This window comes from Parasteatoda tepidariorum, chromosome 1 (assembly GCF_043381705.1).
Source record: "Parasteatoda tepidariorum isolate YZ-2023 chromosome 1, CAS_Ptep_4.0, whole genome shotgun sequence".
NCBI lineage: Eukaryota > Metazoa > Arthropoda > Arachnida > Araneae > Theridiidae > Parasteatoda > Parasteatoda tepidariorum.
The window spans coordinates 96211684-96238205 of NC_092204.1; the positions used below are offsets into that span (position 1 = coordinate 96211684).

At 29.3% G+C, this 26522-nt stretch overlaps 1 protein-coding gene across 1 annotated transcript; it reads right to left on the bottom strand.

The window, feature by feature from the left end:
* Nucleotides 1–26522, bottom strand: LOC107443357 (amine oxidase [flavin-containing]). Its single transcript, XM_016057202.3, has 14 exons — nt 26373–26522; nt 21206–21300; nt 20961–21098; nt 19994–20098; nt 16299–16390; nt 11607–11748; nt 9039–9108; nt 8166–8260; nt 7513–7672; nt 6709–6808; nt 4246–4357; nt 3075–3172; nt 1851–2025; nt 1–241 (listed from the first exon to the last, which is right to left on the bottom strand). The coding sequence occupies exons 1-14, from the start codon at nt 26410–26412 to the stop codon at nt 98–100; spliced, it is 1566 nt and encodes a 521-aa protein (XP_015912688.2). The 5' UTR covers nt 26413–26522; the 3' UTR covers nt 1–97.

Genomic DNA, 26522 nt, shown 5'->3' on the forward strand with positions numbered 1-26522 from the left:
TTTTTCTTAGTTTTATAAATGTTTTATTATTTTCAACTACATGTAAGATCTTTTTTTGACACTGTAAGGGTAAAATGTGAGATGTGATTTTATAATTTCATGTGTAGAAACGTTTTACAAACACTGCTGCGACTGTGACACTTCCTAAAATGCCCGAGAAAACTAACCATTTCAGAAATTGTCCAACAGACGGAGAATACTTTTCTGACAAAGTATATGTAAATGGTTTCGCCACAATATCCTGCAAAAGAAGAACAACATTGCGATATTTATATCATATTGGCACAAATCTATGAAATTTTCTTTCCACTTCTAAATACTTTGATTAAACTACGTCTTATTTGAATTCATAAATTTGCTATGGAAAAAAGATTGAATATTTTAAGCCATCCAAACTATTTCCACAATAAATTAAAGTGCGTGAAAACTCTGCATTCATATTTTATGTGACTAATGCATTTAAATTAGCACTCACGGTTTAAGTAACTTATCTGCTGATGTAAAAAAATGCCACATAAAAAGATAGATACATTTTATCCCCACGTAAGATGTCTCTTTTAATTATTATTTTTTATAAAAATCAAATAAGACACATTAAAAGATTTTCTTACTGAAACTTTATTTACGATAGGAACATCTCGGTAGAGCATTTTCACTAGAAAATAACATAACTACCTAACGAACAAGAAGTATTATTTGAGAAGTGTTAGAGCTATTTATTTTAGAAATGTTAGATGAAAGATTCGAGTGCTTTCTCTCGAGACATTAAGGTACTTCAGTTGTACTCTTTTTTCCTCAAGTTAAATGCAACTCAAAACATTTTTTTTAATGGAGGGAGTAGGAGAGGATACCTTGGGACCGCTACAAGTTGCTTCAAATAAAATAACATTTTCCGATACAGCAAGTAAAAATCAATAAGGAAAGATTTTCTTTGATATCAAAATTTTGTGCTATATTTGGTTCCCTTTCTTTGTAAGATAGAGCAATTAACAGTTACTTGGAGAATGGCAGTTTGAAATATGAAAACTGATTGGCTTAAAGGCTGAAGTCATTTATGGTTGATAAAGTCTCAGATTTATGTCCAAGAGTTATTCAAGAACCTGCGATTACAATACACTAAAATCTAAACACTTAATCTTAGAGTTACATAGTAAAACTGCTCAAACGATGTTGTCAATGATTCAGCTGCAAATACGTTCTAACAATTCACTAGACGATGGAATATCACTCCTCGCAGAGATTTAATAAGTGCCTCAGCACATTTGCGTACTGATTCTTCAGGCGGATTATACAACCGTATTAAACTGGAGGTGTGAAATTCACTCAAAGGATTGCATTACTGAAACGCAAGTTAACTATCGTTCCAATCATAAGTTTATTTATGCATATTTTTTACGTCCCGCAGTGGACTGATCGTTAAGACACGGTTCCTAGCAGATCTCCGAAGTCAAGCATCACTGGCTGCTGTCAGTGTGCGGACCACTGTCAGTGACCACTTGGATCAGTCTGCGTAAGTACCGAGGGTGTGCGGTATTGGTCCTCGTTGAACTGTGCTACCGTAAAGTGCTCGACTTCGCGTGCAGGTCGTTGGGCTACCGAAGCGGGGGTGCCATCCCCTCCGCAGAGGATCGAAATTGTGATGGCATGTCTTCGGATCATCTTCCGTGATGTTTCCCAGACCGTCGCCAATAGCCCATTGTGCAGCTCTAGTGCGACGTAAATGAACTACAACAATAACAACATGCATATTTTTTACTATGAGAGTTAATATAAATACACGTCTCGAAATTTTGTGTAAAGAAATTGATTTAAAGCAGTAGTTTTTATGATGAATACTATAGAATAAAAACCTTGGACTCTGGTTCTTTTATCCATATCTGGTCCTTCGTTATTTTCCCCAGACTGTGCAGAATTTCTCTAGCCGCCCTCTCACCAGCTTCAACGGCACCAGTCATGTATCCCGACCAATAAATAGCAGTTTCAGTGCCGGCGAAGTACAGTCTATCGATAGGTTGTCTGAGTGCTCTACAAGTAGTTGAAAAAATGAATCAATGGATCAATTTGCCTTTCATAATTCACAAGAAAGGATAATAACTTTTGTTTCAAAACAATATATGGAAAAGTTCAGTTGAAATGTAATGCTTAATATAGTTATATAATCTAATACATCTCAGCTAATATATCTAATATATAGTCTAATATACCTCAGATCAGATGAACGTGCATATAAAGATAAATAAAGACTACGGACTTTTAGTCTGCGAGAAAATTAAAAACAGAATAATTTGAAACATTAGTTTTAATTATATAAGTTTAAAAATCTCATTCTTCGAAGGAAAATAATACTACGTAAAATAATGAAAATAAAAAAAAAATTCTTGAAAAAAAATTATTAGAAGGTGTTTTATATTATCAACACCTAACAACACAACGTAAAATAAGAGGGTGTTTTGTATTATCACCCTCTACTACATATTTATGCACATTTTATATGCATCTATAAAATATTTGTAAATGCGTGAAGTAAAAAAACCATGCATGTTAGAGGTCACTCTTTAATAGATAAAGCATGCTTACAAATCAATCATAATTTGGTCTGTATTTTACTACTATCTAGAAATTATTTTCAGGATAGTAAATAAAGAGTAAAATGTAGAGAAAATGTTTCTGAGGTAAATAGATAAAGAATAAAATGTAAATTACAGTCAAGAAAATGTTTTCGGTGTCAATAGATAAATAGTAAAATGTAAATTACTATCTAGAAAATGTAGATAAAGAGAAAATTTAGATAGAGTAGATAAATAAAGAGTAAAATATAAATTGCTATCTAGAAAATGCTTTTCGAGTAGATAGATAAAGAGTAAAATATAAATTACTGACTAGAAAAATGTTTTTGGAGTCGATAGATAAAGAGTAAAATGTAAATTACTTTCTAGAAAATGATTTTGGGGTCAGTAAATGAAGAATAAACTAACTACTAACTAGAATATATTTTCGGGACGGGTCAGTAGATAAAGAGTAAAATGTAACCCGAAACTATGTAGAAAATGTTTAGAAAGTACTTGATAAATTACCTGCCATATCTAGTAAAGAAGCCAGGAGGATATATAGCTGTATAGCAACCTCCGATATATTGTTCTGCCATCCAGTTCTTCTCCTCGTAATGAACAGGCTGTACAAGTTAACAAGAATTCTTAGTGAAGTAAATGAAAATAAATTGCCAATTAATCTTCGTAAATATATAAATAATTTATTTCTCTGGTACTTAAATTCTTCGTAGTGAAATATAACAAATTCTCAGAATAGTTAATGCGTAAGGTTTTACTTAATGACCACCTTTAATGTATATTTTTAAGATCCTCATCAAAAATAAAGTCACAAAAGTATAACATTAGCGGCTGAAAATTGATATTCAAACTAGGAATATAATGAAATATAATGAATCGCTACTGCGGAAAGTGAGACTGAAATATCAAATCCTGTTTGATTACCTTGTGGAAACAGAGGAGTTACATGATGATTATTTGAAGCAGTAAAACACTTTTATCAGACAATCAAAATATTCGTCTTTCTCACTAGTGATTCGGTAGATTTCGATAGCGTTTTTGATCTTCCTCGATCAAATATTAGTTTACTACCTTTCATAAATATATTTTACAAACCATATTTTTAATATGAATTTTAAAAATTATGATATTTTTTGCAGAACAGTGTGCATATGAAAGCGAAAAGTGAAAAATCGTATACTGAAATAAATAAGCATAAATTTATCTTAAAAAGAATTAAAATTCAAGATGCAAATAATACCGTAATTATGTAAATATTTTTTATAGTGCTCTAAAATTTTTCACCACCCATAATACACAATTTTTTCAAATTTCATTTTCGACAAGAATTCAAAAATATGAATAAAGGACTTTGATTATAGAACGCAAATTTTTTTTACAGAAACAAATAAACATAAATTTATAAATTGTCATTAATCTTGAAAAAAAATACAAATTCAAGGTTCAAATGATACCGTAACTATGCAAATATTTTTCATTGACTTTTAAAAATTTTGTATAAATATTAGCGAGTGTGCTGAAAGCAATTAAAAAATATTTTTTCCAAGACTTCTAATTTGAAAAAAAATTTCCTATCATTTTTCCATAAAAAGAAAATTTATACACAGAAAATACTAAATGAAGTATTTTTGTGCGTGGGCAATATTAATTTAATCAGAAACAAAGTGATATTACGTACGTGTAAAAATTCGTTTAAACCAGTTGCTTGAGCTAAACTTCGGGCAAGGATTTCTTTCCTTTGTTCAGGAGTTAAATCAAGAAGGCTACGACAATGGTCTGCAGGAATGAAACTGAAAAAAAAGAAGAAAATAAAAGATATACGATCATTAAATTTCGATTATTTTTTTTAAATTAGAGAAATACTCTTAAACTTATAACTTAAAATGATATTTATCTTTAATACAATCTATAGAAAAACAAACTAAATTCGTAATATCTTTTAAACTTTTCGGCAACTCGAAAGAAATTCGAAAACCTTTTTATCTTTTGAATTCAGTTTCATTTCCGAAGTAAAAAGCCACGTGATTAAACCTTAACTAAAATTAAACAAATAATCTCACAAAAACAAAAGAATAAAAGGGAAAGTAAATAAAATGCAGAGAGTAACTCAAAGTTTTCAAGTAATGGAGAATCTATTTCTTTTTTTTTTTTATCAGGAATTTATATTCTGCACAATTCTTATCTTTTTCCAGCCAGATTAAAATTTCAATTTTATTTAACGTAAACTAAGAAAATATACACAACTATTTTAAAATACCTTAACCCTTGCTCAATTGAATTACTTTTGGAGATGTTTTTTTTAAACTTTTCATTTTCTTTAAAATAACATGGCTAAAAATACCGTAAAGAAAATGTTTAGATTTATTTTTAAGTTTTCCTTAGATTATTCCATCTAATTCCATTCCTCATGAATGAACGAATATTATTATTTTCGATACTTTCTCTATTAAAGCAAGTTTTCGGTTTTTTTTTGTTGTGGATAAATATGCATTAAATTTTATCTAAAAAAACAAACTAAAAAAACGCAATGAAGACATATCTTCTGAATGTATCCCTAATCAAAGGTGATTTTCGTTGTGGGTAATAACACCAAAATGGGCGCCAAGATTTCAGAAGAAAGAAAAAAAAAACATAACAGGATAGGAAGAACTAAAGCAAAAATCATATATGTCTTACATAAACATGACATATTACTGGGTGGCCAAGCAGCAAAAACACATGGATCGTACATTGTTTAATACAAATAAAGGAAGTTTTCTTTCCCTCTTTACGCATCTCATTACGCATCCCATTGTGTACCACAGTTTGTACTAAATACTTCCAGTGCAGCAAATGGTGATTGATTGCTCACGAGGCAGATGGCCTCACCATTTGTTTAATTGTCCTGTACTGTGTTTATTTAATAAATGTTTTGCTAAATTAGTTAGAGTCGTTGCCTTTTCCCATAATATTTTTCATTCCATTATTTTTCTAGTTTGGCAGAGCTTCAAATCGCACCCGGGAAATGGGTGTACTTGAGTTTTTATTTTAGAGAAAGTAACACAAGTTTGTCTCTATGATAAGTTACGCCTCAATTCAAAAGGGAAATATTAGTAATTACATTTGGTTCGTTAAATAGATCTAGGGAATAATATGGTTCTCACACGTAGTAAAGGGAAAAACTTAAAGCGCCAATTCTTACATACTTGAATTTAAACGCCATGTGTGAATAATAAAATGTGAGGAACCATTTAATTTTGAATAATAAATTAAGAAGTAGAATTTGGATAAAGAAATAACATATTAAAGCTTATGTAACATACATATAACATATGTATACATTATGTTTAAATTGGGAGTGCAAGTACCGGAAGTGCAATTTGGCAATTTAAGTTGCCGCGGTGAGCCTACTGCACTGTATCGGGGTCAGCCCTTTCACCAGAAAGGTTTTGGGATCGAATCCCGAGCAAGACTTGGATGTTCTTTAATTCTCTGTACTATTTGTCCTTACTGAAAGAGCAACGTTGGCCCACTTGATAAGGTTCCCCTGGAAAAGTGGCCAACAAATCTGCCCTTCAAATGCCTGCATGACGTAGATCATTACCTAGGAGGGGAAAAAAAAGTTGGCGTGGCTCAAACAAATACTGACATGGAAGCATCTCCCTAATTTCTGAGCAGTAAGGTTTTCAGAAAATGTTCTTCAGATAACAAAGCGCTAAAAGAAGTTACAGTGAAAAGGATAGTAATCAGAAGAGCAAAGTAGCTATATTAGTTTAAAAATTCGTTTTAAATATAGCAAAAAGAAAGTAAATACGAAGGAATTGATTAAACTGGGTTCGATCAAGATCGTCAGCCGTAATTTGCATCGAAAAACTTAAATTTGGCGCTTAGAAAATTGCACCCAGTCGTCATTTCTTACACCTAACTTGCGAAATACCTTTGCTCCTCCTATTCAACTAAATTAAAATTTAGACAATGAATTAAATGAAATTTATGAAATTTACAATAATTTAAAAATTCTATTAAACCTTATCAGCGGATGTCATTCATTTCGCTTGAGGCTCCAAGTTTTCTGTTCAGTCACGTAGTCCGTATATAAAATTTTATCACCCTGTAATATGATTAGAAGAGAAAAAAGATAAAAGAAATGAAAGATTTTCACCCTATAAGTGCAGGATAACTACCATCAGGTTTTGTGTCATCCATTGCTAAATACATAGGATGTTCATCACCTCCTTCTATGTATATAGTTCCACACAAACCTGAAAAGGTTGAAAAACACGTCTCAACCTATCTGTTATGTGTCTGGATAATTTTTATCCAAGTAAACATGATTCAAAATATCAAGTGCTCTTAAATAGTTTGTCAGACAGTAAAAAAGCACCTCTTTAGTAATTACAGGAATTTAACAGTCGAGTCAATTCTGGCCGTTGAACCAGAGTCACTACCTAAATAATTACGAATACTAAAAATATGATTAAAATTAGATATTTAAAAAGAAAAATCAGGATTAATTTAAAGTTTGCGGAAAGGAGCCATCTCCACTTCATACTATTTGACAAAATAATCGAATCTCTTAATCAATTCTAAAATTATTCTAAATTTTAATAATTGCATCCACATAATGCTTTTCAACTATTTTAATTCTTTAAAAAAGTATATTAGATTGAAATACTTTATCATTTTTGTTCATATTATTAACTTATCATGCGATAAAAAGAACATAAAAAGTATCAAAAATTTCTTTCATTTAACTTTGATTTTTCATTTTTCTTTAATTTAACTTTCTTTCGTTAAACTTAATTTTAACTCCATAGATTAATAAACGTTTCTAAAAATTATCTAATTACATCGAGTCATTACTAAATTACATTTAATTCGAGTTTAACAGAATCGAATCGGACGTTAAATTTACATAATACTGAATCAGATGCTACTTTCCCCTCGATTCTTAATTTAGATATACCTTTTTCCTTCCAGAATGCAGTTTCATAATAGAGTATATTTTTGAAAGTAGTGCCCATTGGAAGCCTTTGCAGGAGTTGGTTTCTCAAAGGGGGTAAGGGGGGAGTGAAATGAATTTTCATTTGAACCACTGGAGGACAAGCTAAAATGACATATTTTGCCTGAAATAGAAGAACAAAATAAATTAGTAAAGGCTAGTTGAAATCAAACTATGTCACAAAATAAAAATAATGAAATTCAAATTGTTCTCTGAATAAACAGAAAGAAAGTCGTCGTCCCCCAAACCTTTTAAACGTCTAGTTTTTTTTTCTTCCTTAAGGCAAGTTTTCAGGATCAATTTTTTATGCAAATGCCAACTTTATGAAAAATGTTTGAAGCTAGTTTCGTGAAATAGGCACTCGCCTGTCGGCAATTCACTATTTTTTTTGTTCTCTAATTAAAATGCATCGTCAGGCTAATATTCTTTTTAAAAATTAATTGTAAGAAAACTTTAGTTTTTTTTTCAGCAATCGCTTTGGGAAGCACCAGAACAATTTAGAAGCAATGTAACTTGAATTGCGCATTTTATTTATATTTACGAGAAATGTGAATACCTTGGGAAATATTACGATATTTTCGTAAGATGTTTTAAGAGCAATTAATACTAACAATTACCTTAAAAGTTTCTCCTTTTAGGGTTGTTATCGTGACATAATCTGTCGATTCTTGATTTATACCTATGACTGGAGAATTTGTAATAACTTGCGAACCTAAAACAATATATAAATTGGTTTAATTGCATCTCATATCTACTATACTTGAAATGTTTTTTTCTCTCCAATGCCCAACCAATTGACACTAGTCATTCAGGTATAAGACGGTATATTTGTTGGTCACTCTTTCAGGGGCACTCTATTAAGTGGGCCAACATTGCTCCCACAGTAAAGACAGATAGCACAGAGAATGAATGCCTTGTTCGGGATTCGAACATAGCATTTTACTTGAAATGTAATACGCCTTAAAAATGCTTTAAATCTAGAATATGGCAAAATTAGGAAAATTTGTTACAGGTCAGTTATAGAATTTTTAATAAGAGACACTTTTTAAAACAGGGTCATATTTATTTTTTAAAAAATTAAGAATTATTTTAAGAAACAAGCGTGAAATAAAGTAATTTTCCAAATGGCATAAAATATTATTAAATAATTCCATGCTGGGAAATCAAGGGAGGAAAGCAGCTTAGAGAAGTCCATTTTCCCCATAAAGGACGATTGAATCGTTATCTGATGAATTTTGTGGATTACTTAGTTTTGAAAAATCAATAACATGCTAAATCGGTTCTCCAAGAGAGTTATTACGCAGTGGAAATGGGCTGTGATAAGAAAAAACAGTTCCTATGCTCCTTGAAAATTGTTCTTTTTTTTAAGAATCAGTTTTCATGGACACACCGTTCTTCTCATTTGATCTTTATTTGTAAGGAAACAATATGTATAATATCCTTGGGATTGAATGAGTCATAAAAGATTTGGTCTGGATTAGCTTACTTACCTTTATAGGCGTTAATTTTCAAAGCTAGTTTTTCACATATCTGTTGAGATCCACCTTTGAATTTTCTTTCCTAATAATATATTTATAAAGAATAAATAGAAAATTTGATTTTAGTTTTTACAAAGCAGCTTTAGGGAAATAAAAAAAGAAAACAATTCTGATCGTATTATCCGGATTACTGATGACCCGTTGGTCAAATATTTTCTTTCTATTTTTCCTCGAATAAACTTTCATAAATGCCACAAAATTTCAAGTAATCGGTTACAAAAACTGCATCAAAAGATGCCCTCTTGTCGTTCGATTTCAGCAAATATATGTTATTTATGGCGTCCTTTTTAAGTATTCATATTTGTATTAAAATCGTCGCTAAGCCAGTAATAATAAGTAAATCATAACACGAACATAAAAATACTTTAAATTATTATCATGTAAAATATTAAAAACACATGCTGGTGAAAATAAAATCCCAGTCATGTAAAACAATCCACCCCAAGAAGCTCTAAATTTAATGTCAACTTTTTTTAATTTTACCTTGTCGCGCTGTTTTCTTTGTTAATGTTTACGTTAGCCTTATTTTTTGAGGCTCTCCCAACTTTTTATTTACTATTATAGTGTAAAATTTGATCTAGCTGAAAAGTATGAGGACATGAATTCCTATAATTTCATCCCTTTTATTAGCGAGTAATTTAAATGATTCATTTTAAACGTTGTTAAGATGTTAAGAGCGTAAAAAACATAGTTATGATACAAACAAATAATATCCAACTGCAAATGTTAAAATTAGACGCCCAACTTTTAGCAACTAACTTTTCAAATTATTAGTTTGTGCAGTGGTGGCTTTGGGGATAGAGCGCTCACCTCCTAATTAGGTAAACTGGGTTCGAATTCCAGCGTGGGCTGGTCGATACGAATTCCGCACCCGATCCTCACCAACCACAATATTGTCGTAAAATATCCTCAGCGGTAGATGGATCAGTGGTTACAGTCTTCTTGCCATCAGGCTAAACATGAAAAGTTTTCGTGATTTTCCTCTCCAAGTAACGTCAGATGTGGATTATTTGTTATAAAAAAAGACTCCACGAAAGCAATTTCTCCCAATACTTGATCCAGGAGTTCTCTTGTCTTCTGGATTAGTTTTAAAATTACAAAGCTATGGAGCTGAACATTGGCTGTCGTGAACTCAAAATTGGATCGGATGTTCAACGACTGTTATGAAATAAAATGAAGTTAAATAATTAGTTTAAAGTTACAAAAAGAATTCAAAGTATTGAGCAAAATAATATAAGAATTATTTTTTTTTTGAAATTTTCTATTCATAAATTTTAAACTTTAGTTTTTTGGATATCATATACTTTTTGGGTGGCAAATTGTATTGAATGGTTTGCAGCTGCCAAAAGGTTTATTTTTGATATGCTGAATTTGATTAAAACAAAATGAATACTTTATTATTTATATTTTTATTTTCATACTTAATGATTAACTAAAGGGCAGTTCTTTGGAAATAATATTAATTTCAAAGATATCCTGGAATTATTTTTTTAAAACTTTTTTAAAAATGCATTCATTATTGTGAATTTTTTATACTGGTGCACCACAAATATAAAAAATTGAGTTTAAAAAAATTGCCCGAAAGTCTACTGCGAGTTATTTTTTTAACAAATATTTAAAATTTAAAAAAATTGATGTTTTTAATTTGGCTAATTTTTGGTTTACTTTTTATAGCTTAAAATAATATGCTTCAACATTTAAACCAGTTGTGTTTATTTTGAATAAAAGTGTTCACACTTTCTCTTCGTGAGTTTCTTGCTGTTTTGTTTTTAAAAAAAGTTTATAAATTTTGTTTTTTTTACTTTTAAAAAATTTTTTTTGAAAAAGTATAAACAAGAGCAAAATTGTAATTTTTTTTTTTATAAATTTCCTAAAAATAAAATAAAAGAAAATATTTAAAATAAATGCATTACTATTTTCATGCAGTTTTCTTCAATTGAAATGTAAATAACGTTTCAAAGTAGGAAATTTTTTTATAATAATTAGTGCATGTGTTACTGTAAAAGCCCGAAGTCTTGTAAATTACATTCTTTATCAATAAAAACCCGGATCGAGCAAAGTGACCAAGTAACTCTTAGGTTTTACCTCAAAAGCTTGGTAAAGTACCGAAATAGAATCCTTTTAAATCATGCTTCGGAATTTTACCAAGCCAGTATGGTAGAAGCTTTTACCAGGGAAATTTAAGATTTACCAAAGTGGCTTGGTAGCTCTCAGATTTTACTGTAAAGGCTTTCGGTAAAAGGAATCGTATTAAAGCATTCTTCGGCCAAAGTAATCCACTTTCGAAAAAGCTAGTTTTACTCGTAAAACGTAAAATTTTCAAGACATGATATGCATCACAGGGCTGTGGTTAAAAGCGTGTTGTTTACAACGCTTTGTTTATTGGGACTAACAAGCACCAAAAAAAGAAAANACAACGTCCTTTTATACCTTTAAAATATACCTCGTTTGTACCTCATTTATACCTCAATTTTTTCATAAGGGAACAGGCACCAAAAAAAGAAAAGTTGTTGTTCTTACCTGCGCACCGTTTTCAGTACCCATATATCTCTTAAATCCACCACATTGTTTTGTGTAAAATAGCATGTTCAAAAACGATACCTCATATGGGTCAGATGTAATGCTCAAATTCATTATATTCTTAAAAAATGTTTTGGCTTCACTAAAAAATAAAAAAAAATAATATAAACATACTTCTTATATAATTTAGTTCAGTGAAGTCTGGAGAATCTTATATTTATCATCCAATATTGCTTTTTAACTCATTAATTAATGACAGGTAATGACACTGCCTGTCATATTAATATTTTTCATGTCAATAGTAATCGAGTGAGTTCCAAATTTCAAAAGTGCACTTATTATGAAAGAAACCCCGACAATAATAGATTTAACTATGACAATGAGTGTAAATTATTGTGTTAAAGGAGCTGATGACAAATCTAAGGTCGAAATATCATAATTTAAATTGCAAAAAAAAAGTTTGGAGGATTTGTTAAAAATTATAAGGGAAACAATTACAAGAAAGGCAAGAATTAACAAATTATCTGAAAATATAAAAAAAAAAATAGCGCTAAAAAATTAAAGGCAAATAGAAATAGCTAAAATATAAGGCAATGAAATAATTATCGATTTTTTTATCTAACATATACTTTTAGTAACATAAATTTGTTTTTCACTGTTATCGTCGCATTCTTATTGGCCAGAAAATCACACGAAATGATACTTTTTTTAATTTTATAACCATCGCTGAACAGCCGATTCAATTTTTTGGGATTAAGACTACTAATGTTCAACTCCGTAGCCTTGCCATTTTGAACCCAATCCAGAAGACAAGGGAACTCCTGGATCGAGAATTGGGGAAAATTTGCCTTCGTGGAGGACTTTTTGATGGGACTAACCCACCTTTGCGTTATATGGAGTAGAAGATCACGAGAACCTCCCATGGTTAGCCTGACGGCAAAGGGACTCTAATCCATGATCCGTCTACCAATGAGGATATTTTGCGTCAGCACTGAGGCCGGTGCATGCCGGATGTGGAATTCGTATCGACTTGCTATCGCTGGGATTCGAACCCGGTTCACCTCATTGGAAGGCGAACTCTCTATCCCCTGAGTCATCACGGCTCACGATGTGATACTGAAATATTCCTTTATTCTTAAAGGAATACTCTCAACTAGAGAAGAAGACTACTGATACACAACCGTCTAACTTAAGACCTCAGCGCCAACTGGTTGTTTATAAACAAGTTGGCGTATTAATATTCTGCGTATTGCTGACCACAGAGAAATATAAATAGTTTTCACTCTAATGCTAGAGCATATAAGAAGATTACAAGTTTTTTTAAAGGATGCGAGCCAAAATGGCAACAGTGTACCAAACGGTTTCAGCGCCAAGCTACGGCAAGATTTTTAACTGTCAGTTAGATTGATGAGTTTATCGTTTTCTTTTCAGTTTATAGTTTTCTTTTATTATTTTCAATAGAATTTATGAAGTTCTTTACAACTGACCGATCATTTGTTTCATTTTATTCAATGCATAGATGTTGATTCGATGAGGATGTTGTTTATTAATAAAGACAAAAATACATTTTGCAAAGTTTTGTTAGTATTTAGTTTAAATAATTTGATTTCTTACCGTTTTTTTTATTATATTCATTTTAATGTTGAATAAAATACATATTTATATGAATGACGTGTATCATTATTCTTTTTGAACTAAAGAACAAATTGCGAAAAGCGTTAGAAATGCAGATATTTTTATTTTCTTAGTTTATAGTCATTATATGAGAAATTAAAGTCGGTAAATAAAAATAAAACCGAAATCTTCTTTCCGCATTATAAAACTAACATATAAAATAAATAATTTGGAGTCGATTAAAAACAATTATGCTTCAACATAAATGTTCAAAATGAAAAAATTTCGAAACACTAATATAAATTCACGCAATCCAAACTTGATTCAATAATTTTGATTAAAATGAAGTATAAATCTTAGCTTTAGAACAATAAATCACAAAGAATCATTATTCACTCCTTCATGCTACAAATGCTGTACAAAATAAAATAAAACGACAATATATATTATATCGTAGGGTGTCAACTACTAACATTTATTGAATCAACAAACCATTTCCGTTAACCCGCGAGGGCATGCGTCCGAAAAAAAATAAACGTATATATTGTTTTTTGCAGACGATTTTCTTTTACAGCGAAACAAAAGCAAAAGTTTTTAATCTCGTACTTGATTTTTTTAAGGCAAGTAAGACGCGCCATTGTTAGTGGTCCTATCAAATCCAATGTTCTTGCAATGTCATGTAGTTGTGCCTTTTTCAGGAACGAATGTTCTCCTTATTTCAATAAGGCTACGAAACTATAACTTTTTTTAATAATTCTATGATATATATCGTAAAAGATAGCACGAATTAAATTTCTGTCTGATGTGATTAAATTTTAAAAGGTTTTATATTGTTTTGAAAGCATATTTGTATAATTTAATAAGGAAATAAAACGGAACTATATGCAGCTGCGGAGGATTACAAGGTGCAACGGTGCATACCTTGCAACGGTGTATAATATTTTTCAGAATATAAATACAAAGTCGTTGCAACGTCTTGTTAAGCAATTGTGATGTTACCACTGACAGTCTATACAATAAGCTTGTTTTACGGATTTGTATAAGTAAAATGGAATAAGTGATTTTTATTATTGTGTACGTTAGTTCCCAATTAAAATTACTCTTTTTTTGATTAAAACAATCAAGCACGGAGTTTAAAATTCTACTGTTAGTACTTTTACTTTATTTTGAGAAAAATAAGGGAATGCTTACATCGTTAAACTGTGTTAACTCTTAAACTCTAATTTAGAACAAACCTTCTCAGTGAATCAAACTGTAATGAAATATTTATTATAAATTAATAAATGAATAATTAGTTGTATTCTTTTGTATAATGAAAACAGTACACAAAAATTTAATAAAAAATGGTTTTTAGAATTTTAAGTGTGTAAATAAAGGTATGATCATAATTAAAATTTTAATACTGTAAAAACAAGGTTTGTTTGTTTATTTCTCCAACTTTTTAATTTAAATATTACTAGAATTTTTTTTATAGCAAGAACGTTTTGTAATTTTTGGTTTTTAATTACATTCAGAATATTTTTTGTTTCGGATTCTAAAAATCTGTAGATATTAGTTAAACGTTTTAATTTTTTTTTGTTTAATAGTAAAGCTTCGATGTGACAAAAACAAACAAACAAACTATAATCTTTCGATTTAATATCAGCAGGTTTCTGAAACTATTTAAATTTTTCAATAAAGTATTTGAAAATTAAATTTAATAAAAATTTGTTTGATTTATACTGTGGTCTGGATAATTTTACTAAATATTACTTGTTTTGTGTTTTTTTAATATATTTCGCTATTTAAATTATTTCGGTAATTTAATGCACAATTTTATGTTTATTGTAATTATACTTATCGTATATAAAATTATTCATTATCTTTAAACTAATATTTTTAGAAACGAGTTTTTTAGAACGAACTTTTTTTTCTTTATAAATTAAGTTTCTTTTGTTAAATATATTGCTCACTATAATTTTGTATACTATAGAATTTTTGAGTGTTTCTTAATGTTCCTATACAAAAAAAATATCTTTTAATAAGATATGTATAGTTTTAAACAAATAATAAAATGTATGTTTTTGGTTTAAAACTTTGTTTAGAGTTTCACTTTGATAAGAATAATTTGTAATACATTATGATTTGTAATTGGCGGGTATTGAAAAACCTATTTTTAAATTAAATAAATATTCTTGGTTAAATATTTTTCAAATGTTCAATAAAAACTCTTAATATGTCATGTCCTTAATTTCTTCGAAGGATAACCTTTAAAATTTTAATTAATTTTTTCAAGAATTATCTCCATAGTGATGCGGTAGGTGGATTAAATTTCCACTTTATCCATTTCTATTTTATCCATTTGAGTTAAATTTCCACTTGTTTTTAGACGTATAATAATGATATTTATGTACTCGTAAGATTTATATTAATCTTTCGTTTTTATAAAATATTGTTATAACATTTTTGTTCTATGCACTTCGGTTTTGTTTAAATCCATATTATTATTCTGTATGTGTCGTGTGTATGCTTGATTAAAAAATTTCAATTTAAGAAATAGTGTATAAATGCATCCTAATTTTGATTATTGCTTTAGATTGTTACCTAAAAGTAGATTTTTATGCTTGTCATATCTGTTCAAGAGTAACAGTAAACAGTGCGCATGCGTCGTCATTGCACGCGTTGCTATGGCGACAGCTGCTGTTTCATAATTCTTTTAGAATTCTTTTTTCATTCAGCTCATTATGCAGAGATATTTTTTGCGAGTTTACTCTGGGACCGGAGAGATCCCATAAATATCACTGAAATTGTCAATAAAGAGAGTTTAATAACGATCATTCTAATTGTTTCACTACACCAGGAACTATCCTTAATTCAGGTGTATTGGAACACTTGGTGAAACAGTACTTTGGTGTAAATAAGTTGTTACCATTTTTATTGTTCAGATACATGAAACTTTTTTATAATGTTTATGAAAATTCAATTTGCTGTTAACATACAATTAAATGTTCCTTCACATAAATTGTGGGATTGTTTAACATCAAATTAGAATAAATATTACACTATGGGTTTTACAGGGTGGAAATGAAATAGATTTACCTTGTCCAGCAATTTTTATCCAAAAACTCCTTAAAAGTCATGGTGTCATATTCATCAGCGTGAGGGGAATTCCATGGGGAATCATAAGGAATCTACACAGACCGAAAAAATGAAGATAAGAGAAATAAGACAGTATATTAAAAAAGGATTAATAACATTTTTGCAATATTGCCAATTGTTCTTGTTCAAATATATAAATAAGGCAATAAATAGCAAGAAAAAGCCTTAAAAATTAAATAAAAAGTATTAATTATGAGAAAAAACTAAATAGTAAAAAACTTCTAATGAAGTTTAAACTTATGATCTAAGTAAGAATTGTTTTACTTTTTCTTACTCTTGCAAAAATGTTTTCGAAATAAATAAGAAATGAAGATGATACAGCAAAGCAATTTTATAAATAAATTTTACAAATATGCTTTACAAACCAAATTTAAAAAACTTTCTTAAAAAAATATTAATTATTGAAAGGAATTTTACTTCACTTCATACACTTCAGCAATGAAGTAAATCAAATAGCGTTCTTTTTATTTTAAATAAATAAATCGGAATAAACTTATCAAGAATCGAAACCTGCTTATTGCAGAGATTTTTTTTTTTATTTAATGGAAACTAAAAATATATTCCAATGGATACTTTTTCATAACCAACTTGAATCTCGATGTACTTACTATCTTAAAAAAAAGGAGATATTTGCACAAACCGAATGTTTAAGTATTTAAAGAAGAAATATTTGCACAAACTTAAACATATAGGTTAAATGAGTTTTTACCCCCTCTAATACAAAATTTCTAGAACTGGTTCGCAATGACATTTTAACTAAATGGTCTTATAATAAATGTTGGGATAAAACTTGCAAAGTACAAAAAGTGACTTCAGTTTGCTTAATAGAAATTTTTTTCAAGGCCAAGGCAAATATTACAATTTTTTTTGAATATTATGAAGAAAGTGTAAAAAATTCAGCAAAATATTTACTTTTATAAACTCAACATATGGATAATTTATTCAAACGCCCCTAATATCTCATATATTTATATGAAATCATAATTATTCCTTCATATTTATGTGTTTGTATGTTTAATATCTTTCTTACACAGTAAAAACTGTGGTGTAATATCTCTCCGAATATGAACATTGAACAATTTAAAATGTGTTAAACAGCACTTTATTCCGGGTTCACATTTTATTTATATATGATTTAAAGGGTGTAATTTAAATCTGAGCACTTAAAATTGAGCAATCCTATATCAAATTCTCAAGCTTTCAGGCTCTACCAGAATTATTTTCATTCTCGCAAACATCGAGATTCGTGCCTTTTGAACATCAAAAATTCACGAAACGCCAAATAGAATATTGCGAGTAGTTTGTTTACAATCTGGAATAAGCTGGCGAGAATTGGTTTTTATTTTCTATGCAGACCTTCTGCAATGGAAGCAAAAATTCGTAATGCATTTTTTAAATAGTACAATAGCGATAATTATGTTTTTATTTTCAAATCTCTGAGAACTCTATTAAATGATTTTAGAATGTATAATTTCAATCCTCTTCCATTCCGTTAAGCCTAGATCGAATTTTGTTTTAATATTATCTTTAATCTACCCGATGTTTAACTCACAATGCATGTTTGATTATTTAATAAAGTAGGCTTTTATGTGTGATTACGTAAAGTAAAATCTTGCAACTTAAAATTTGCATTATTTATTTAGCATAATAAGATTAGGCCCTCGAAATATCAAGATTATTTTCAAACTAACTCTAAGGTGAAGGAAAAAAAAAAGATGTCACCCTGAATAACTTTTGATGTAATGATTGGATTTTCATGTGCTGAGACTCAATGTTCCGAGAGTGTAACTTTAAGTATGCTAATTATTCAGCACAGACGATAATTTAAGATATGAAATCAGACACAATAACTACTTTTCCTGCATTAACATACCTTTTTTTCGGAAGGATTTGGATTTTTGACCCTAAAAAAAACGGGGTAACAGCAATCTGGAAAATGTGGTCACTTCAGTTTAGTCAGGAGAACGGTCAAAAGATTGAACCTTTTAATGCTAGTTATAGTTTTTGTGCATAATTTTTATAAAAAAAAATTAAATTTCGTCTATTTTTTGTCATAATCGATTGAGAAATTATATTTAAATATATGTAAAACACTAGATCCAAGAGTTATGCATGGTGTTTTATTACAACACTTCGATGTAAAATAGTTACTACCATTTTTGGAGTTAAGACGCACTAAAATGTTTTACTGTGCATTTATATAAATATTAATTACTTAAGCCGCAATGGCTCAGGGGATAGAGCGTTCGCTTTCCAATCCCAGTCGATACGAATTCCGCATCCGGCTTTCACCGACCATAGTGCTGACGTGAAATATCCTCAGTGGTAGACGGATCATGGGTTAGATTCCCATTGCCATCAAGCTATCCGTGAGAGGTTTTCGTGGTCTTCCTCTCCATGTAACGCAAATGCGGGTTAGTTCCATCAGAATGTCCTCCACGAAGGCAAATTTCTCCCAATGTTCGATCCAGGAGTTCCCTTGTCTTCCGGATTGCGTTAAAAATGACAAGGCTACGGAGTTGAACATAAGTAGTCGTAAACCCTTGAAATTGGGTCGGCTGTTCATCGACCGTTATAAAATAGAATAAAAATGTTAATTACTTGGCCGGGATAGCCTGGTTGGTAGGGCACTTGGCTTCTATGTCCAAGAGTTCGTGGGTTTTATCCCAGGCAGGTCAAGACTCTCCTTGTATTAATGGTGACTGATGCACGTTAAATCTGTCGAGTCACAAAGTCCTCCATGTTCCCTTAACAGATCAGGACCTCTGGGGGTACTGATCCTGGAGTGTTCTTGCCTTTTGGTTTGGTTCAAAATTAAAAGGCCACGGAGTTGAACATTAGCAGTCGTTAACCCAAAATTGGGTAGGCTGTTCAACGACTGATATAAAATAAAAAAATAAAATTAATTATTTATTTTAGGAAACTTTTCTCGAGAACTCTCGAGAACGAAACTTTTCTCATTCTGCAGAGCTGCGCTCAAGGACAATAATAAATTACTTTTAATAGTATAAGAAGGAATAGTTGGGAATGTTTTACCATATTTTAAACGTTGAAAATGTTCAAAATAAAAATATGTGTATTTAAAAATTATTTTGATTTTCCGCTTCAACTTCAGGCCAAACTTTTTGTGTTATTAATCCTCTATCTAGTAGGTGTCTAGAAAACAGAATTTCGAATTCTGGGATTACTTATATAAGAAGTAATAATTTATTTACGTTGCACTAGAGTTGCTCAATGAGCTATTGGTGACGATCTGGGAAGCATCCCTGAGTATGGTCTGAGGACATGCCATCAAAACTTTGATCCTCTGCAAAGGGGATGGCTCGTCCACTTAGGCAGTCAGATGATTTGTGTGCCAAGTTGAGCACTTTATGGAAAAAACAGTTTAACGAAGACAGATAATGCTCACCCTCGGTCCCTTCTCAGGGTGATTAAAGTGGTTTTCCACTCCCTCACTGACCGCTGTCATTGATGTCTTACTATCAATCTACTGAGGGATATTTTATAGCTAAATAGAGCTAAAATGTTGATTAACAATAGATCGATAATGTTAAGGGTGTTCTCCTATTCTTATATTTAGAGTTTTTTTTTCCAGAAAAATACTTCTGGAAAAAATTTTTTTTTTAGAAACTTACCTCCTTACTCAGTTTATCCATAAGTCTAATAATATACTTTATTTCCATATCAGCGAAAGGATTTTTATGTTTGAAGTTATCATCTTTTGATCGAATTCGCCTTCCCTAAATAAATGAATAAAATGTACGAAAATAGTTACAATAAATAAAATTTTATAATGAATGAAATTTCAAAAAACGGTTAAATAAATGTTTATAAAATGATTACGCTCTGCTTAAAATTTTTCCCAATTTGCAAATATTTTTTCTAGAAGAATTAATGAATTTTTATTTCAGTTTATTTCCCCTTTGGTAGTTTTTAACTCCTAATCCAGCCAAAAAGAAATTACACAAGAAAAGAATTCGATGCAAAGTAAATTAAAAGTAATGCTTGCAATAAAAAAGTAGATTAAGAACTTTTGTAGCATATTTTTAATTCTTATATTAAATAAACTGTCAAAACTATATGTTTGATTTCATTTGATGGTCTAAAAACGAATTTGGTTTTAATAATTATAAGCTAAAACTCAACAGAAAGATTGAGTTTTAAAACCCGGTGGAGGCAAGAACTATGTATTGAACTTTTCAGAGATATACATTTAGACATATTATTTCCCTTTACAAATTTTAGCTGTTTGTACTTTGAGCTAAAATTTGTGAAATAATATGCAGTCAAGATTTTTCTCATATTGTTTTAGTAATAAAATAATAGAATATTTTTCTTCTTAATAAATAAATGGCACCCCTATCATTTTTATGGCGTAGCATTTGAAACTTATTTGTAATGTTTACAACATATTACAAAAAGATAGATGAAAAGTTTTAATAGTGGCTAAAGAAAAGCGGTATTTTTATTATTAAACTTAAAGATTTCTGTACGTTTTAGAGACTTTAAAACAAACAGGATATATAATCAGTTACAGTTATGAGATCATTGGTGCCTCTGAACCCGTTTTCAAATAAATTGAATTATAAATTCACCGCTTACATAATTGTAGTGAAGTAAATCTTCCTCTTCTTTAATTAAATAAGTTTCGACTTCCAAATCTTTTGCCAATCGAAGAATATGGTCTTGTGTGGGGCCAATGTAAGATCCGCCAAGATCAACATATCCCACCTTAGGATCCTGTAAATTAATCATAATTCAATAAATTAACGAAAATATTAACTGATAATATACATGTTAATTCATTAAGGAAATATATAATCCATTTCTCCTAAAACCAACTTTACCAGTTTTGTAAAGCAACGTCCTCCTATTCTATCGTTGGCCTCTAGAACTGTAACAGATGCGCCATTTTCGCACAACCACTTCGCAGCACTCAACCCTAGAAATTAAAAAAATATATACTTTCGTACTTAATTAAAACTACTAATTTTTGCTGTATTAATCGGCCACTAGACACTTAAAAATACTTTTCTGGGAAATATTAGAGTAATTAGCGGAAAGCGGGAAAGCATTTTATAAAAATTTTGGTTTTTGTTCTATAGAAATGCTTTAAGTTTTCTCCCTCTTTCTAAATGAGCTTGAGTCGCCATCTTAATATTACTGAAAGGGGATTATTTAAAATATTGCTATTTTGACAAGTGAGGTATGAGGTATACGATGTATTTTTTTAAAATTTCTCTGAATGGAGTAAAATCGAACCAAGTCGATAGGACTAATAGGTAGGAAGAAATATTCTAATTTTATTTTAAAAATGGTACACATTTTGACTTACGCCAGTTCAACGCGTGTGACTTATTACTATTTTCACAACTGATGCATCATTTTCTTCGTTTTTTTGTTCACGCTGAATCTAATGAAACTGAAAAAAGTAAATAGGAAAAAAGTTTCAGAAGTTATGAAAGTTTTTATGCATAAAAATACAGTTTTTTTAAAATTTATAATACTTATTCATGCTTTTGACATTGGGGTGGATTTCAAATAGAATGCATTTTTGATGGCAAAAGAATATTTTTTATTTTATTTTTAAAGAACCTGTTTGCTAAGATGCATGTTTTTTTTTGCAAAAATACAATTAAGTATCAGATTTTGTAATATTATAGGAATTTGTCAAACCTTTTATTTTTTATACATTTTTAACAAAGAGCGATGCTAGAAAATAAGCTGCCCAAAGCAAAAAAGTTTATTTTTTAAAAAAAATATTTTACTTATTTTCAATACGTAAAAATGCTTCAAAACACTCACGTATTTTATAAAATTTATTTTGTAATAAACTTTGAAAATAATTTTGAATTTTGTTTTAAAATTTCTTGATACATACATATTTGTTTTGTGTTGCCCAAGAGAAGACAAGTCTGTTACCAAAAATCTTTAAAATTATTCAGTAAATGATACTACCACTTTTTAATATCATGCATGTATGGAAGAAAAATCTTTCAAAAAAATCTTGAAATGAAACATTAGTTTTGAAGAATTTTGGATTTTCAAAAACTGAGTATTTTTTTTTTGAGACATGATGTCTTAAGCCTAAAAAGATTGCACGCGGAAGTAAAAAGATTCAATTATGTAAAATTATCCGGTATGTTACCTGTTAATGTATTTCTTAGTTTTATGACTTATAACCCCCATAAGTCTAAATTTCAACTTGATGCTGACTACTGAAATGTTTGAAAACATATAAAGGAATCAATGTTAATCATCTATCAATTTTAATTTTATTTTTAAAACGATTTTAGTTTCAAAAATGCCTCAAATTTGAAAATTCCTCTTAAGCGAGGATTTGTATGAAATGTATTGTATCACGTTAAATCAAATGAGACCAATATCAAGCTGATAGAACTAATAATTTAGAAGTTATGAAGGTTTTATGTATCAAAACTATAGTTTTGAGCAGATACTTTTTTTACGATTACTTTTCCTTTTTAACTTCAAAGCATTCACTTCTATTGACTTAACTTTTTTTTTAATTGGATTTAGCGTAAAAAACATATGAGACAATGATTTTCGTCTAGAGGAGTAAAATGAAATTGAAAACTGCAATTTTCACGCATGAATTCCTTATAACTCTATTGACTTTGTTTTAGTTGCCTCCAATGTAGCAAAAAAAAAGTAGTAACATGGGATTCAAAACTTAAACCCCTTTCTAACTTCTAAAATAAATTCTTAAAAAATATTCTTAAGATAAATTCTTAAAAACATAATATATAATTTTTATTAATTTTATGCAGATGATGGACAAAGAAATCTGAATCTTCTCGCTTAATTCACAAACCATACCATGCGACTTTTTGGCGAATAAAAATTCGCAGAGATCAATGGAAATGGGTTTTATGATTAATATATTTTTATGGTATACGAAAATTTTTTTACATGCTTTGTTTTGAAGTTATTTGAGGTACTAATCTTAACACTAGGTTTACGGACGTTTCTTATATACCTATCTCTTCGAACACACGGCAATTTGACTCATGAACGAATACATATAATTGTGATTCTTAATTTAATAAATTTAATTTAGTAGATTTTTATCCACCACTATTTCTAAATAATTCGTGGATTTACATAATTCAACACTTTATATTTGAAAAATTTACTTGGTAGTTATTTACCGTTTTTTTAATTTGGCGTGTCCGGAGCAGTTGGCATATTTGCACTTAGAAAGCAATGTAAATACGTATATACTATAAGAAAAATAATGAAAGTATGAAATATATATTTAAGAAATATTCTAGTATTTTATTTTTCAATACTCGAACTAAGCAACTGAAACCTTCAAAATTTGTCACTCTGGCATCAATTGACATTCTGCGTTTGTTCTTTCTATTATATCTTATTGGCAGCAGTTGTTAATTGCTTGTTTCATTTGAGATAACGATATCGGATAACGTTGTCGGTACATTCCTATTTATTATTGATGTGATATTTGCAAGTTTACTCAAAATTTTGTCTAAATTACGATCGCGTCAAATTGACGCATATTCATAGAGATAGGTATAACACAAAGAAAATTTCAATATTTCAACGCTTTACTTCAATATATATTTACTTCGATCAATGGTTAAAAGTCATTTCAAGAGATAAAATAAAAACTCAAACGGGTTTTATAATTTTCCTTACAAAACTCGAAATGCGTCAAAATGACGCGTCCCGTAAACCTAGTTTTAATACACACTCAACCAATAACATCTTAATATTTAATAACCTTATTTCACTATATTATAACGTGGACTAAGATACAGGTGTTGGGCAAAATAATGGAAACACGCCTGTACTTATTAATTTTTTCATATTTCTCAGTAAATGATTAGAGAATTACTTTAAAACTTTAAAAGTGGTTAAGGCATGCGATATCGCATTCATATCAATAAACTTTAAAGCTTTTACAGGTTTGAGGGACCGGTAATAATTTACGAATGAATGTTTTTGAACACCCTATGCCATTAAAAACAGCTTGTAATTTATGTAAATTATTTTCGTTATCCTATGAAATAACTGCACAACATTTTGTAAACCTAGTTTAAATATTCATGGAGAAAAAAATTTATTAAAAAAAACCCAGTTTTTTTTATTTACCTTGAGTACTATGACTGCAGAAATATTTAATAAAATTAAACAAAATTTTATAGTAATTTTTGAATTAATAATACAAATATCATTTTAAATTTTAAAAAGTTCGTTAAAAATTGCACAAGATATGAGTATTTAACCCCTTAACTTGTGCGCTCGAGCGCGCTGAACAGGCCAAACTGTGCACACTCGAGATAATTCGAGCGGCGTTGTATTTCATGCTGCTATAATTTTTCACACTCGAATATAATCGATAATTGAAAATGATGCGAAAGCTAAGAAAAAAAAACGTTTTATTGATATTTATCATTAACATAGGACAGTAAGCTATAACACTTATTCATTCAAGAATAAAATATAGCCTTTTTCCATGGAGCAAAAACGCAGTATATCAAAATTTTCCCCCAAAAGAAAAGTTGAACCAGAAGCGGCAACAAATGGAAACCTTATTCTAAAGTGTGTTCTTGTACATTAAAAAAAATTGATTTTCTTTGTCTGGTTTTTTTTCAAAAAATCTGTGCGTTAAGGGGTTAAAGTTGTAATTTCATAAGTTCACACAAAAAAACATTTTAAATTTTTTTTCTTCTTAATTTTGTTTTTAATTGTATTTGATAACTTATTGAAAAAATCTGGTTTAAGCATCCGGAAAATTTAAAAAGTTTTCTAGCGTTTTTCAAAGTAATTTTTGTTCATTTTGAAAAAAAAAAGCTTTGAATGGCAAGGGTTTTTTTACACATTTAATTTTGCATCAGATTGACAAGATTTATAAAAAAATATATCATAATGAAATTTGAAAAAGTTAGTTGAAAATAGCTTTGTATTTTCGAATACTATCACAGTATTCGGACCATAATTTTAAGGTACTTTTTGTTATGAAAATTTGTTTTATGATACAAAATGAAATTTGGGAAAAACAACCTTATTATTTAGAGCTTCTAATAAAAAAGTTTCTTAGAAATTACCTAGAATTTTTTTAAATTTTTCAAATATTTAAATTGGATTTTTTTTATAATTTACCAAATACGACTCAAAAAATTTTGTATAATTTTATTGAATATTTCAGAAGTTATAGTAAGAAAGCGTAGGTCAAAAAATTAGATTTTATAAAAATCTCCAATATCTCCATGAATATTTACGCTAGGTTTACGAAATTTTGTGCAATTATTTCATGTGATAACCAAAATAATTGACATCAGTTACAAGTTTATCTCTGTATTTAATGGCAAAGGGTGTTCAAAAACATTTGCTCGTAATTTATTGATGGTCCCTCAAGACTCTAAAAGCTTTAAACTTTATTGACATGTATGTGAAATCGCATGATTTAAACACTTCTAAAGTTTTAAAATAATTCTCTAAGTATTTATTGAGGAATAGGAAGAAATAAGTAAGTAAAGAATTGTTTCCATTATTTTGTCCAACTCCTGTAATGGGATAATAAGTACGTAAATCATGTAAAGGTAATGAAAATCTAATTTAGAAACTAAAGAAAACTATAATAAATAAAATAAATAAAATAAAACTATAACTATTATAATATAATACATAACTATAACTATTATAATATAATATATAACTATAACTATAATATGCAACTGTAATAATATAAATAAAATAAAACTAAATAAAAATAGTCTTTTGGGCCCAAGAATTTAGAAGTGATAAGTCACATATTTTTTAAAAAGTTTTATTCAATGAAAAAAAGAAAAATGAAGAAAATAGGAAAAATGAATTAAATTTAACTCTGAAAATTCTAAGGTAACATTTGATTTTTATTTTTATTGGAAATAAATCTAACCAACAAGAAAAGCGTTTTATATTTTTGTCTAAAATTCATTAATTATAGTTTTTTATCCACAAATTTGAAATTGATAGATGTAAGGCACTCACCACTTAAACCAGCTCCAACAATAGCGACGGTGAAATCCATTGCGAAATAAAAGATATACAAAATATCACGATGTTTATAGCTTGGGTATATTTGATTGAATGTTGATTCAGTAAGGTAAAGAAAAGTTGAGAATACCGGTTACGCTACAG

Excerpts from the sequence above, each read along its gene's own strand:
- LOC107443357 (XM_016057202.3), bottom strand. The coding sequence starts at position 26,412 with ATGGATTTCACCGTCGCTATTGTTGGAGCTGGTTTAAGTG. Across the intron at positions 4,358-6,708 it reads AGTTATCCTGCACTTATAGG|TTTCATTCCTGCAGACCATT; the intron begins GTGAAAATCTTT and ends CTTTTTTTTCAG. Across the intron at positions 2,026-3,074 it reads TTCTTTACTAGATATGGCAG|AGCACTCAGACAACCTATCG; the intron begins GTAATTTATCAA and ends AACTACTTGTAG.